Source organism: Microcaecilia unicolor, chromosome 2 (genome assembly GCF_901765095.1).
Source record: "Microcaecilia unicolor chromosome 2, aMicUni1.1, whole genome shotgun sequence".
In the NCBI taxonomy this organism is placed as follows: domain Eukaryota; kingdom Metazoa; phylum Chordata; class Amphibia; order Gymnophiona; family Siphonopidae; genus Microcaecilia; species Microcaecilia unicolor.
In genome coordinates, this window is record NC_044032.1 from 587,424,895 (window position 1) to 587,440,337 (window position 15,443).

Here is a 15,443-nt window from a genome sequence, read left to right on the forward strand (position 1 = left end):
AGGGCATTTGTCCAACTCTTCATTGGTGTGACTCATCCTGACATACTACTGTTTCTTAAAGGAGTCAATCATCTGAAATCTCCTGTGCATTCCCCCTGTCTTAGTGGAATCTTATTCTGGTACTCAGAGCATTGAGGAAATCTCCCTTTTGAGCCATTGAAGAAGGCTACGCTAAAAGATATTATGTTGAAGATAGTGTTTCGAGTTGCTATTACATCAGCCAAAAAAATCTGGGAATTGCAGGCTGTATCCTGTAAGGATCCATTTCTTTGTTTCTCTGAAGCTGGGGTTTTCATCCAAACTATTCCTTCTTACTTGCACAAGATCATTTGTTTCCTTTTACATCAATCAGCCTTTATTTTTCCCTTCCTTCTAAAAAGGAAGATTACGGAAGAGAATTTAGCATGTTGTGTCTTCTGGACGTTTGTCGGATTCTTCTATGTTATCTAGTGGTCACAAATGACTTCTGTCACTTTGGATCACCTTTTCATGCTTTTTGCAGGCCCAAATAGAGGTAATGCCTCCTCAAAAGTCTTCAATTCTTCAGTGGATTAAAGAAATTGTTTCTTCTGCCTATGTTCTTTCTGGCAAACCTTCTTTGCCTGTAAGGGCTCATTCTACTTTGTGAGCTGAATCTCACAAGATTTGTAAGTCATTTACTTGGTCCTCTTTGCACACCTTTGCTAATCATTATTGGGTTGATTATCGTGGCTAGATCAGAGGCAGCCTTTCGAGCATCAGTTCTCTCCACAGCAGTTTCTGTTTCCCATCCTAATTGAGGATTGCTTTGCTACTTCCCAAGTTTCTGGATTCATATGCTGGGATGACAAAGAAGGAAACAATGTGTCTTTCCTTTAGTCACAGCATATGAATCCAGAAGCCCACCCTTGGAGACTTCTGCCTTTTGTTTCCTGTTGGTTTAAGAACATATCATAAGCATTGCCGTACTGAGACAGACCAAAGGTCCATCAAGCCCAGCATCATGTTTCCAACAGTGACCAATCCAAGTTACAGGTACCTGGCAAGATCCCAAAATGGTCCACACATTTTATGCTGCTTATCCTAGCAGTGGATTCTCCCCAGGTCCATCTTAATAATGACTTATGGACTTTTCTATCTTTTTTAAACCTCACTAAGCTAACTGCTTTTACCACATTCTCTGGCAATGAATTCCAGAGTTTAATTACATATTGAGTGAAGAAATATTTTCTGTGATTTGTTTTAAATTTACTACTTAGTAGCTTCATTGTGTGCTCCCTAGTCCTAGTATTTTCAGAAAGACTAAACAAGTGATTCACGTCTATCTGTTCCACTCTACATTTATAGACCTCTATCATATCTCCCCTCAGCCGTCTTTTCTCCAAGCTGAAGAGCTCTAGCCACTTTAGCCTTTCCTCATAGGGAAGTTATCCCATCCCTTTTTATCATTTCCGTTGCCCTTCTCTGTACCTTCAGCAAGCTGAAGAGTAGTAAATCACCGGGACCTGATGGTATTCATCCCAGAGTATTAATAGAACTAAAAAATGAACTTGCGGAGCTACTGTTAGAAATATGCAATCTGTCCCTAAAATCGAGTGTAATACCGGAAGACTGGAGGGTAGCCAATGTTACTCCGATTTTTAAGAAAGGTTCCAGAGGAGATCCGGGAAATTATAGACCGGTGAGTCTGACGTCGGTGCCGGGCAAGATGGTGGAGGCTATTATTAAGAATAAAATTGCAGAGCATATACAAAAACATGGACTGATGAGACAAAGTCAGCACGGATTTAGTGAAGGGAAGTCTTGCCTCACCAATCTAATGCATTTTTTTGAGGGGGTAAGCAAACATGTGGACAATGGGGAGCCGGTTGATATTGTATATCTGGATTTTCAGAAGGCGTTTGACAAAGTGCCGCACGAAAGACTCCTGAAGAAATTGCAGAGTCATGGAATCGGAGGTAGGGTATTATTATGGATTAAGAACTGGTTGAAAGATAGGAAGCAGAGAGTAGGATTGCGTGGCCAGTATTCTCAGTGGAGGAGGGTAGTTAGTGGGGTCCCGCAGGGGTCTGTGCTGGGTCCGTTGCTTTTTAATGTATTTATAAATGACCTAGAGATGGGAATAACTAGTGAGGTAATTAAATTCGCCGATGACACAAAATTATTCAGGGTCGTCAAGTCGCAGGAGGAATGTGAACGATTACAGGAGGACCTTGCGAGACTGGGAGAATGGGCGTGCAAGTGACAGATGAAGTTCAATGTTGACAAGTGCAAAGTGATGCATGTGGGTAAGAGGAACCCGAATTATAGCTACGTCTTGCAAGGTTCCGCGTTAGGAGTTACGGATCAAGAAAGGGATCTGGGTGTCGTCGTCGATGATACGCTGAAACCTTCTGCTCAGTGTGCTGCTGCGGCTAGGAAAGCGAATAGAATGTTGGGTGTTATTAGGAAGGGTATGGAGTCCAGGTGTGCGGATGTTATAATGCCGTTGTATCGCTCCATGGTGCGACCGCACCTGGAGTATTGTGTTCAGTACTGGTCTCCGTATCTCAAAAAAGATATAGTAGAATTGGAAAAGGTACAGCGAAGGGCGACGAAAATGATAGTGGGGATGGGACGACTTTCCTATGAAGAGAGGCTGAGAAGGCTAGGGCTTTTCAGCTTGGAGAAGAGACGGCTGAGGGGAGATATGATAGAAGTGTATAAAATAATGAGTGGAATGGATCGGGTGGATGTGAAGCGACTGTTCACGCTATCCAAAAATACTAGGACTAGAGGGCATGAGTTGAAGCTACAATGTGGTAAATTTAAAACGAATCGGAGAAAATTTTTCTTCACCCAACGTGTAATTAGACTCTGGAATTCATTGCCGGAGAACGTGGTACGGGCGGTTAGCTTGACGGAGTTTAAAAAGGGGTTAGATAGATTCCTAAAGGACAAGTCCATAGACCGCTATTAAATGGACTGGAAAAATTCCTCATTTTTAGGTATAACTTGTCTGGAATGTTTTTACATTTGGGGAGCGTGCCAGGTGCCCTTGACCTGGATTGGCCACTGTCGGTGACAGGATGCTGGGCTAGATGGACCTTTGGTCTTTCCCAGTATGGCACTACTTATGTACTTATGTACTTATGTACCTTTTCTAATTCCACAATTCTTTTTGAGATGCGGTGACCAGAATTGCACACAGTATTTGAGATGCAGTTGCACCATGGAGCAACACAAAGGCATTATATTTATTTATTTATATTTTGCTCACACCTTTTTCAATAGTAGCTCAAGGTGAGTTACATTCAGGTACACTGGATATTTCTCTGTCCCAGGAGGGCTCACAATCTAAGTTTGTACCTGAGACAATGGAGGGCTCACAAGGAGCAGCAGCGGGATTGCAAGACCGGTGCACTAACCACTAGGCCACTCCTCCAACGTCCTCATTTTTGTTTTCCATTCCTTTCCTAATACCTAACATTCTATTTGCTTTCTTAGCCACCACCACACACTGAGCAGAGGATTTGTTTCTTCTTGTGTTTCCGTATCAATTCTATGTAGCTCTTCTCTGGGAGGAAGGGCAATTTTGGCTCGTTGTATTATTATTCTGTTTGTTGTTTTTGCTGTTATCTCCTGCTTTGTAAAAAGAAGTGCTGGAGGACCAGAAAGCATGTTGTCCTTTATCGCCACCTGCTGGTAGATGATTATAATCCACAAGATTCTGGATTCATATGCTGTGACTAAAGGAGATAAAATTATCAGATAAGGCGACATTTTTCCATAAGAGTAGATTTCACCATAAATATTTGTCAAAATGATATGTTGCAAAATGAAAAAAAAATGTAAATACCCCATTTGCAAATGTCTTTCAAATATGGGGAAAATATATAACATTGAACAAAAAGCAGAGAAAGTTGATCACTTAAGCACGGTTAGTTTAAGGTTTTGTAAATTATGAAAATGACAACTGAAATTTTGTAACTCATTTTTGAATATTTTTAAATTATCATTTGTTTAAACTTAAGGGTGATCTAAAACAATGCAAACTAATATTGTAAGAAATCTTTTTTTTTTTTTAATGAAGGTTATGCAAATCAACTTGGGGTCACTGTTCCATATACAATAAGCAAACCCCTCCCGAGTTTTCTTTTCGAAATCTGTACATGCAGCTGGATGAAGGAAGTCTCACATTCAATGCCAACCCTCAAGAGGTAAGTACTATACTAATAAGCATGCCAACAATTTTAATAATAACTGCTGTATTTCCAAGACTTGTGTCTGCAGGTGATGGAGCAACTCATAGGTGTTTTCTAGATGTGGAACTGCTTCTTTCCTTCAGGCTATGGGTACCACAAGAATTGTTGCAGGGGATGGGAAGACACAAATGGTGTTGAGGAACAGAGTTGTTCTGGGCTTTGGAATGGGGGTTAGAAATTTGAGACATTTGATGTACCTGATGAGTAGGGATAAGAGTTGGGTGAACCTAGAGAGAGAAAACGAACAGCATGGCGCTATGTCGCATAACTTATGGACATAAGGCCCTGCACTCCCACCAATTATGGGTAGGGGATGTTTCTCCAGCATCTATCTAGGAAAAGATAATAATCTGTGTCTTCCACACACATAGCAGAACGAGAAAACTGTCATCTCTAAGCTGTGCTATTCCTTGTAAAAATATTAGTGGTGAAAATAGTGGGCAATCGGGTCAGTTTGGGTTTCAGAAAGGGATAAATTAATTGTTTCTTTCACCTATGCAGTTCCCTGCGCTCCCCTTCCCTTTCTACAGGAGTTGGGATGTCTTTGTTTCCCCATATTGATGTCACTTCTGTTTCTAGGGTGTCCTGGTTGCTGCCATCTTAAATTTAATTACATCACTTCTGTCATGCATCTTGGAAAAGGGTGTGGCTAAGGCATTTAGGGCTGTACCAGTGGCGTAGCTAGGTGGGGCGCAGGGGGAGCGGTCGCTCCCCCAACTGGATTTCTCAAAATAAACGGCACCTATGCGCTGCTGCCTTCCCGCGCGGAGTCCACAGTGCCTTAACAAACAGATTGCGCCGCCGGCAGATCATTGTCATTGCCTGCCAGACCAGACCATGACGCCTAGAGTGCCTGCTGCTTCTCTAACATACAGCACTGGGAAGGGAAAGGAACGGACTGCTGAGCTGCTAAGCCATGGTGGACAAGTTACCCACTCTAGAGTCTCGACGACGTTCCGACTCACCTTCTCATCTCTCTCTTTTTTTTTTTTTTTTTTTTTTTCTCTGACGCGACTCCAACTTAAGCAGCACTGTGGGGCAGAGCCAGAGCCAGGCTCGCCCCAGGGGTCCTCTCAGGCACAGTGCCTAACACCAGTGCAGCCCAGCTGTTCTGCGCTCAGAGGCGGAAGGCCTCGGCTTCAACTTCAGCTATATGAGCTGAAGTGTTCTCTGACGGCTGTGTGGAGTAAGGGACCACGTGCACTGTGCTGGCTGGCTGACTGTGTGTGTGGGCTGGGGATGGAAGTTGGAAGGGTTCCTCCTCCATGGCACTAGCTGTTTCAGGTAAAAATAAAATATAATTCTCAGGGCACAGGAGGGTGGGGGTCACAGACGGCGATCGATGGACAGGAGGGGGAAGGTACACACACAGCCTTTTTTTTTTTTAGCCCATAAAATAAAAAATAGAAAAGGGGAGGGGTGGTGAGACACACCCTCTCTCTCTCTCTCTCTCTCGCTCCTTCAGCCCATAAAATAAATTTAAAAAGGGGGACATAATGGAAATAAAATACACTGTGTGGGGGGAGGGCAGACTGAAGTAGTCAAAGCAAGAGGGGTCATCAATGGAAGCAAAAGGAAGATTTCAGAGGGGGGGAAAGCAAGGGAGACCCAGAGAGGAGGGGGGCCAGGGAAGCAAGGGGCGATGTCCAAGGAGATTGAAGAAAACAGGAGAATGGGGTGTTCCTTTCTAGTCCATTATACGCACTTTAGTTCACTCAAAACAATAGCAAATGCTAAACCAATAGCAAAAGATTATTTGAAAATAAATGTGTGGTCTAAAGCTGTTCCAGTTGGATAGGCAGTGCCTTAAAAGTTGTACAAAAGATTTTTTCTTTTTTACTTATTTGATAGCTTTTCAAATTTATTTCAAAGCTTCCCATATCTAGATATGAATATCATGAAATAAAAATTGAACATCACTAAAACAGCTTACAAATTATTATAGCTGAGAGAAACCATAGTTATAATCTCTGTATTTTGTGCTTATTTTTCTACACTGTTCTATAATATACAGATGGCAAAATTTCAGTGAGAATCTGTAATCTGCCTTTGGGAAGCCTGGTGTTATAATGATGGAATATGCTGAAATTAAATGGAAGTAAAATTAAACTCTTCTTTCTTTGGGACACATGGAATCACATCTGCATCTGATGTCTGTTTTGGTGACCCTTTACTAGGTGAAAACATCTCTGCACGAATACAGGCGGTGAGGGGGAGTCCCTATAGCCAGACCCTCCAAATGACACAATGGTTTAAAATGTAGTACAAATTAGTACTCTAACCGATTAAACCAATATAGTAACATAACAAAGTAAATGACAGCAGATAAAGACCTGTACAGTCCATCCAGTCTGCCCAATAAGACATGGTATGTGATACTTTATATGTATACCCAAGTTTGATTTGTCCTTGCCATTCACAGGGCACAGACCGTAGAAGTCTACCCAGCACTGTTCTTGTACTAAGTTCTGGAGCTAATGTTGAAGCCCCTTAAAATTTACACTCCAGCCCATCCCTATCTATTCAGTCACGATCAGGGCATAGACCGTAGAATTCTGCCCATCTCCCATTTTGTTTCCCAATTACCTGTGTTGCCACCTAATCTCCACTAAGATTCCATGGAACCATTTCTTCTAAACAGGATTCCTTTGTGTTTATGTCACGCATGTTTGAATTCCATTACCGTTTTCATCTCCATCACCTCCCGCGGGAGGGCATTCCACATATCCACCACCCTCTCCGTGAAAAAATACTTCCTCTGTGTACATCCATATGCTGCACAAGCCAGCATGTTTAATATAAGTGAGATTAAATAAAAATGCTACCAACACTAAAGAATGGCAGCGTGGATGCAGCAGCTCATAGGTTTGCTTGCTTTGTTTTCAGTGTACTAGATGATGGCTGCGTGGGGAAGGGGGAAACGTAGACTAACAACTTAATTGGTTTCAACTTTTTGACGTCATCCCGTCTCCTGTTTCCTTCAACCTTCTTGATGTCGGACTTGAGGGGATAGGACTCCTAGGAGGAGGCAAGGGAAACAAGGAGTCTGCATAGGTGGGGCAAACCTGGACAATATTTTGGAGAAGACTTAGACTGACACAATAAAGTGGAAGACCAGCCCTATTAGGGGAAGAATACCCAGACAACAAAGGTAGAAAAAATATTTAATACAATTTTAAAGATTGAGGTGTGTCCGTTTTGGGAAATGTATATCTTTTCTGTTTATTTTGTACTGATATTGCACTTCTTATAGAGTCTGGCTTTCTTGGATAGAGGGGAGGGGGGTCACCATTTCAGTTTTTATTAATGTTTTTTGTGGTCTCCCTATTTTGTAGCAGGTGAGGATCTATCCTTGTTCCTTATGAGCAACTAAGATGAAGGATTGTGCAAGCATGTTTTTGTAGGAATCTGTAACAGTACTGCCTGTTCTAATTTCCCAGTAGTAGGTATATTGGTGAATATTTTTTCTATGGTGAGTTGTAAGTGAGATACACAGAACTGGAGGTGCGAGGTTTATATTGAGTTGCTATCCCAGGGTGGGCAACCTGTGATCTACCATTGAATTTTGTGCAGCATGTGAGACTATGGGAAGAATATATAGAAAAGGTCCCACACAAAAGTCATTAACCAGAGTTTTGGTGATGTTAGCCACTCAAGAAGTTTGTTTCCATCATTTTGGGTGTGTGTGTGTGTTTCTGCATGTGCCTAGACCAGTGGTTCTTATCCAAGGAAGTATGTTGTGGACCAGCAGCTGAGTTCAACTTTGTTCATTGAGCTTCGGTTTTTCTCTCTGTTTTAAGAGGCATAATACAAAACTTGTAAGTTGATCAAAGTGTCTTAAGTTTCAGTAAAAAGATATCAGCGTATACATTTGGTTTGTATTTATTAAACTGTATTTCTGTAAATTCAGATTCAGTACTGTACCAGCACTGTCACTAAATCCACCTCAACACAAAAAATTAACCAGAGACTAAAAATGTGAGTATGGGAGTACAATACAAAGTACATCTGACCCAGTTAATATTAAATATACTATAGCGTTAATACTAAGTATTTTTGGAGGGCTCTCAGAGTATTAACTCACCCAGAAACGAGAAATCACTCATATAATTTATAAATCTCACAGGGTGGTTGAGCATCTCAGTCATGGAGCTCCTCCGTGGTTTTTTTATATTTCTTTTATCTATGCACTTCCTTCTCAAAAACCACAATAGTGCTCTAAAACTGCAAAATTAATGTCAAATGTGTACATCAAACTTGTACCCCTAGTACCACTATCCCTTTCACAAAACACTTCTATATTGACTAAAAAAATAGTTCTTATATTCAAGAGGCTCTGAAAAATAAAGTTCACTTATCTTTCCTTGATTTTCCTAGATGTTCCAACTTAACTGGTAAACTGTTTTTCTCGCATGTTGCTTCCCACAAAAGCCGCCTGGCCAAAATGTAATCGTCACACAAAGGCAAAACAGCGTCTCTATTCTTAAAGCATCAAGAGTCCAACACTGCAGGGTTTCGTTGAAAAACTTCCTCAGGAACTCTAAATGTCTTCAATCTTCAAATAATGGAGCAAGCAGGAGACCCTCTATCTTCTCAAACCACTATGAATAACAAAGAGGGTTAAGTATGGTCCCAGGCAGGAAATGACGTCGTTTAATTTCCTAAAACACTAAAATGAAATCAAATACATCTGGCTACTTCAAAAAACTTTTTAGCTCCAATAATATTAATACTGCTTAAATTACTGTATTCCACTCAATACTGTCATTCAATCCATAAGGTATTAAGGTGTTGAGTTCAAAAATCCAAAATTGTCGTTTACGAGTAAGGATCTGGGTCATATTGCCCCCCCTAGGAGAGCTAATAACCTGATCCATAACAAACCACTTTAATTGTTCAAATGGATGATTGAATTCCATACAGTGAGCAACCATCGGGGCAGTCTCTATTTTGTTATGCAGCCTACTTTTGTGTTCAGTGAGTCTGACTTTGACCTGTCTCGTAGTACGCCCCACTTACCACAATTGGCAGGGGCAAATGATTCCATAGATGACAAACTTGGATTCACATGTAGTCTTTGTTCTGTGATGGTATTTTTTGTCAGGTTTATTAGGGTGATGCCACTCCAAGCAATATATCGTTTGGCTACAAAATTGACAATGTCCACATGCTTCATGATATAGCTCCGCACTAAAAATAGAAGGCGCAATCTGTAATTGAGTGTGTACTAATTCATCCCTCTTCGGTACGCTTTTTTCTAACTGTAGCCTATTGTATGAAATTCAACTTCACAGTACACAAATGCCAGCGTCTTGCCATATAGGCTGCAAGTGTAAAAAATATTTCTTCTGTCTTTGTTTGTGTTTGCACTTGGCTGCCACTTGGCAGTACATTGTAAAAGGTCAGAGAAGTTCTTATTTGGTTGTTACCTTTTATAGGAGAGTCAGAGCCTAGGTACATTCCCCTTGGAAAATGTGCTAAATGAGACTCTAAAGCAGCCACCAGTGTCCCCTAGGCTTGGGGCGCATTAGCAGTACCTTGACCTGTGAATGTCTAGTTGCACCTTCTCTGCTGTGGGATACTATGGCCGGCCTACCCTTCTGGTGCCTGTTTTACAAAAGTCCTCTCCCCCAGATGTCAAAACCTAGCTACACCTCTGGGCTGTACTAAATATTCATATTCGATTCAGCCCCAAATAGTGTCCCGAATACCTTAGTCGTATTCGGACCAATAGTAATTTATATTTGAATATGAATAATCTTAGGCGCTACTGTACTAAATCCTACTGAAAAAACACTTGATCTCTGATTTCACATGGCTTCTTTTATTATTTATTATGTTAAAGCTAAATGCCCATTGTTCGGGTTTGGTATTCCTATTCGGCCAAATAATATTTTTCATTATTCGTAGTCGATCGAATAGTAAAATATGCTATTTGGTACTGCTCTAATATTCATGTCAGTTCTATTGTTGTCATCATAAGGGTAATGCATGGGAGAACAGTAGACGGGATGGGTATTTTGCAAGTGGAGCTAAGGCACGTCCTCAATGCTAATTGGTTGACAAAACCAGAAGTGGGCATGGCCACCAATCAAAATATACAAATTGGATATAATGAAATCTATGTAATTTATACTAGTTACATACAAAGCAGCAACATTGTCATTGTGTCATTTATTTATTAAACATAATTGGAATGTCCAGGCTAGAGAAGACTCTGCTTTTGGCAGGGTAGTCCATCTTCTTCCCAACCGGGTCAGTAAAGCTTAGGTATTTCCCGTGTGTCTGGATTGGTCTAGCAGGATGCTAAGGAAGATGAAATTTATGATATCTGCTAATTTCTTTTCCCTTAGTCCTGCTATCACTCTGTGACCCACCTGTGAAGCCAATAGGCTGCTGCAAGATCTTTCTTACTGCTTAGAGCACAAATGATCTATGAGGTTAACTGATTGTGCTGGTGTTGTGCAGTTGTAGCACTGCTCCATGTAGAGAACTGTTTCATGGTTTGAAGTTTGTTGAATGGGACTTTCATTTAACACTGGTGTGTCAAAGGTACTGGTAGAGTTCTGGTCCGCACCCATTTCTATAGGAGTGAGGTCACTGCTCTGAGCCTCCATCTGCTGGTTGAAGAGCACAACCCACATTGGTCTAGTAGGGCTAAAGGAAAGGAAGTTAGCTGGTAAGAACAAATTTCACCATATCCAATTGATTTTACATGTCATTCTCCCTCTCCCTGGTCAGATCTTTTTAGTAATTTAAGATCAGTTAATAATCCAATTAGAATGTAGCTCTCATGTTTGAGGAGGCTGCTTGTGTTTAACGCCAAATTACTATAAAACTGTTTTGAGGATAGTTTGTGAAATGTATTAGTATGACAGCTTTTGGTTCTAGCTTCAAACTAAACTGTGTTTTAAAGTAGGCAAAATAATTAAAACTCCTTATGCATTATAAGGGCCTAATATGACCTGATAAGCTATTCTACAGTGCTAAATTTATAGGAGATTACACCAGATCTAATTGTGTGATTTGTTCTTTCCACGCACAGATGGCTCTTGAAACAGTTTCATATTTATTGCAGAATAAAATCATACATCTTCAGTTTTCTTTTTTATTTTTACTTATAGCATCTGTGAAAAAAGTTTTCTTCATAGTGTGTGTAAACTTGTCATATGCACGAAATAAAGATCACTTAAAAAATCTGAAACTAAAGGATTAATGACATCTTAGGTACACATATGTTGCAGCAACCATGTAGGTATTATGTGCAATTATATTGTCACTAATGTGTATATCAAGGGAATAATTTTGAGGTATCCTGAGCGGTTCCAAACTGTGCAGGTGCTTTTGATACTCATACTTTATACCACTTTTGTAGAAAAACTGCTCATGGTGTTTCTTTTTGAAAATTTGCAGTACCAAGTATGTACATAAAAGCATCCACATACTTTGCACTTGTTAAATGTAAAGGTGGTGGATGGGGGTGTGCATAATAGCTGAATTCAAGATACCCACATGTCCATACTCTAAGTTGCATTTGAGAAGAGCAATTTTTAATTAGGTAATTCTAGCCTCCATAAAAACTTATTTACTCAAGTAGAAACCGTTGAACATTGCCCTCTAAATGTAGAGATATGTACTACTTTAACGCAGAAAGAGATTAAATCCTTTTTAACTGATCTGCTTGTATATCTTTATGGAAAAAATGAATACACATTAACTTCCACTTCAGAGTCTAATTTTAATATTATATAAATGTCTTGTATTTCAGGGAATTGAATATTTTATGTCCAGGGGAATATTAGATGATTCACCAAAGGAAATATCAAAGTTTATCTTCTGTACTAGAACACTAAATTGGAAGAAACTGAGAATCTATCTTGATGAAAGGTAATAATACATGGCATGTACAATGATTAATATCCCACATGAAATGTGAGTTTTTAGAAGCGGGTTTGATTATATTATCTTCTGAATGAGAGCATCCAGAAGCCACAGTGTCTCTTTGATGAGATTCTAGCATTTTCTGAAGCAGAGCACTGTAATTACACAAAGACTGCTTCTGGCATCAGAAGGACATTCATTTCAGAGCTTTCTGGAAACACCAGAAGGCCATCATTACATATGCACAGTAATTTCCAAACTTTTACTTCTCCCCTCCATTTCTTTTTGTCCATCAGAGATGCTGGACATTTGTAGCTTCACTTCTTTGCATTGCTCTACTGCCAAAACAAACTGAAAATCCTGGGGCCAATATTGAAAAGATTTGTCCAGGTTACTTCAGGAGTTAGCTGCAGAAATCTTGCATTTTAAATTCCCTGCCCAGCTTACCAGTTTATTTTGTTCACACATTTCACATGAGAGGGGAGAAACTTAGACAGCCAATAAGCACCATAAAGCTTATTTTCTAAGCTGCAGTATTTTATGTAGTGAAATTTAACACATTATTACAGTAGAGGTTTTGCTATTATTTTGGAGTGAAATGCGGCAGATAGCATTGTTTGGTATTTGTGGGTAAGCAGTTAGGACATTACTGTGCTGTCCTCTACCTCTTTCCTACTCCCTTCATGATATTAACATAAAATTCCATATTAGGTGTTTAATGCGGTATTCAGTGCTCTGTATCGGTATTTCTCTGAGAACAAGTAGGATAGCAAGTCCTCCCAGATGGGTGACAACATGCAGTGGAGCCTACAGAGAGAAATCTCACTAGCTTAATTTACTCTGGAAGCTTTTGAGGATTTCCTTCTTTATGCTTTTGCATGGTATCGCTGTCTTCTTCCATGGAGCCATTCAAGTGTGTACCCGCTACACTCTCTTTAAAAAGAGAATATTTTTCTTATTTTCATTTGTCACTGTTGTGTGAACCTTTTTCAGTTTCTTATCCTCTCTGAGAGTTGCCCTGGTTACATTTTTCAGTCAGTTTAAAGATGTCTGTGTTTTTTAAACAAACTCCTAGGGGCATCCCAGAGGGTATTACACTTAAATTAAATCATTTGATTGTACTATAGCTGTTTTATTTAGTGGCATGTCCTTGAAAAAAGCCTCCACTGGCTTTAAGAAGAGTGAGGAGTGTGGCAAGACCATATCCAGAAGTGATGCCTACAACTGCTACTTGCAGTTTCTTGGACATAATCACAATCCCTCTCAGTGTCATCTCTACACCCATGTGGCCATGAGGAACAGCATGAAAGTATTGTTGGTATTTCTGAGTTCAGTCCATCAGTATCTGCATCTGAAGCATCAGTGTTGAGGGGTCCAGGAGCTACATTTGATGCTGGAAATGCTTTGGCAACAGTCATCCTTGACATCAAATATCAATAGAGTCCACTAGGATTTGGCATAAATCAATTTCCATCTAAAGAAGAGGGTTCATCCTCTTCATCAACACCAAGTAGCTCATAATGTTAAGCATTGGGTGTAGATCAAGAAGCATCAACATCGGAGCATGGTGTTAAAAACGTCAAGGCACTACATGCTGCAGTACGTATTACTTGACCTCTCATAAAAACCCACTCATCTTTATGAGTTGTTGGATTTGCAGCACCCTCGTAGAAAGTTTTTTATATATATAATATATATATATACTACTGTGGCATATCTCAACAAGTTGTCTTGCCACTCAAAAGCTCCAGGATGTAATTGCTCATTCTAATGTGGCAAAAGGATTCTTCTTCCAAATTCTTTCATTTGCAAATTGCCTTTACCACAGATGTGTCCAAACTAGGCTGGGGAACCCATGTAGGTGGGTTTCACACTCGAGGTCTGTAGTGCCCTCAGGTGAAACATTTGGAGTTACGGGCAATGTGGAACATTCTAATATTCATTCTAGCCCAAAAAGACAAATCATTCTAGCCCAAAAAGACAAGTTGCCATCTATTAGATCACAATAAGAAGGGGCCATCTTGTAAGAGATGACTCTCTGGGTCACCTATGTGGTAGGGATAGACAATGTCCTAGTGAACAAACCTGAGCTGAGTACGCCAGCCACACAAATGTTCTTTGAACTCGAGGTACTTCAGATGATCTCCAAACAGGAAGGAATTTCAGTTCTACTCCAGGATAGAAAGATGCAACAAATTAGCCTTGGGTCCTTTTCTCCTAGTTTTAGGGGAGAATGCCTTCTATACTCATATCCTCCAAATCCCCTATTTGTGAAGACCTTCCTGAAATGCAGATGATACTCATAACCAACCTGTTGAAATAAATATGATTCCCTCTTCTGGAACTATTTTTATATAGAGTCCCATCAAACTAATGTATTGCCCAACACTAATCACACCAGTTCAGAGAACATTGATCCATCTCAAAATCAGGTCCCTTTCGCTAACAGCTTGGAAGTTATGTAGGTAACTTTAGCTACCCATAATCTACCTGGCAATGTGTCATAGATTACTCTAGCCTCTAGGAGAGATTCCACTAGGAAATCTTGTAGTTTTAAGTGGAAGAGGTTTGCTGACTGATGTGATGGAAAGGTCTTAGTCCCTTTTTCCTATCCAGCGGAACTGCTTAACTACCTTCCATATCTGTCTCTGTCAGGTTTGAAATACTACCCCATTGGGGTCCACCTTAGTGTAATTTGTGCATATCCCTACTATATAGAATGCAAACCCATCTCTGTACAGCCTCAGTTGTTTGCTTTATACTGGACTTATATTAAAGCCTTTTGTCAAGCCACCCATTGTGTCGTGGGACCTCACCGTTGTCCTAACCCAGCTGATGAAAACTCCATTTGAGCCACTAGAATCCTGTGACCTGAAGCATCTGACCTGGAAGGTCTTATTCCATTGGTGATAACTTCAACTTGGCAGTGCTGAGCTGCAGGCTCTAGTGACTGATCCACTTAACATGAAGTTTTTCAACAATAGGGTGGAGTTAGATTTTTACTTTAATCAGTCAGTTGTCCTGCTTCTGATCCTCGGTGTCAGCAGTGACAGCCTTTAAGTCATGCTGCTCTGACTGATGTCAGGGCCTTCCCTGTGCCAGGTTCTGCCTCCTGTGAGGTACTTCCTGCTTCCTTGAAAGCGGAACCTGGCACAGGGAAGGCCCCAACACCATCCAGAGCAGCATGTCTTGAAGGCTGCCAAAACTGACACTGAGGATCAGAGGCAAGTTTCTGAAGGGGGGGAAGGTGACAGAGACACTGGACTCAAAGACGAAGAGCCAGTGCTGACACTTTGGTCCAGAGGCAAGTTACTGAGGGGGGAAGGTGACAGAGAGACA

The 15,443-nt window shown here is 40.6% G+C and overlaps 1 protein-coding gene across 2 annotated transcripts in view; it reads left to right on the forward strand.

The window, feature by feature from the left end:
• FBXO8 (F-box protein 8) overlaps positions 1-15,443 on the forward strand; it is a 69,386-nt gene that overhangs the window by 38,666 nt on the left and 15,277 nt on the right. For both annotated transcript variants that reach the window (XM_030191538.1, XM_030191539.1), the window contains exons 4-5: positions 4,052-4,178; positions 11,992-12,110. In XM_030191538.1, the coding sequence (XP_030047398.1) occupies positions 4,052-4,178; positions 11,992-12,110 (246 nt within the window). The remainder of the gene's footprint in view (positions 1-4,051; positions 4,179-11,991; positions 12,111-15,443) is intronic.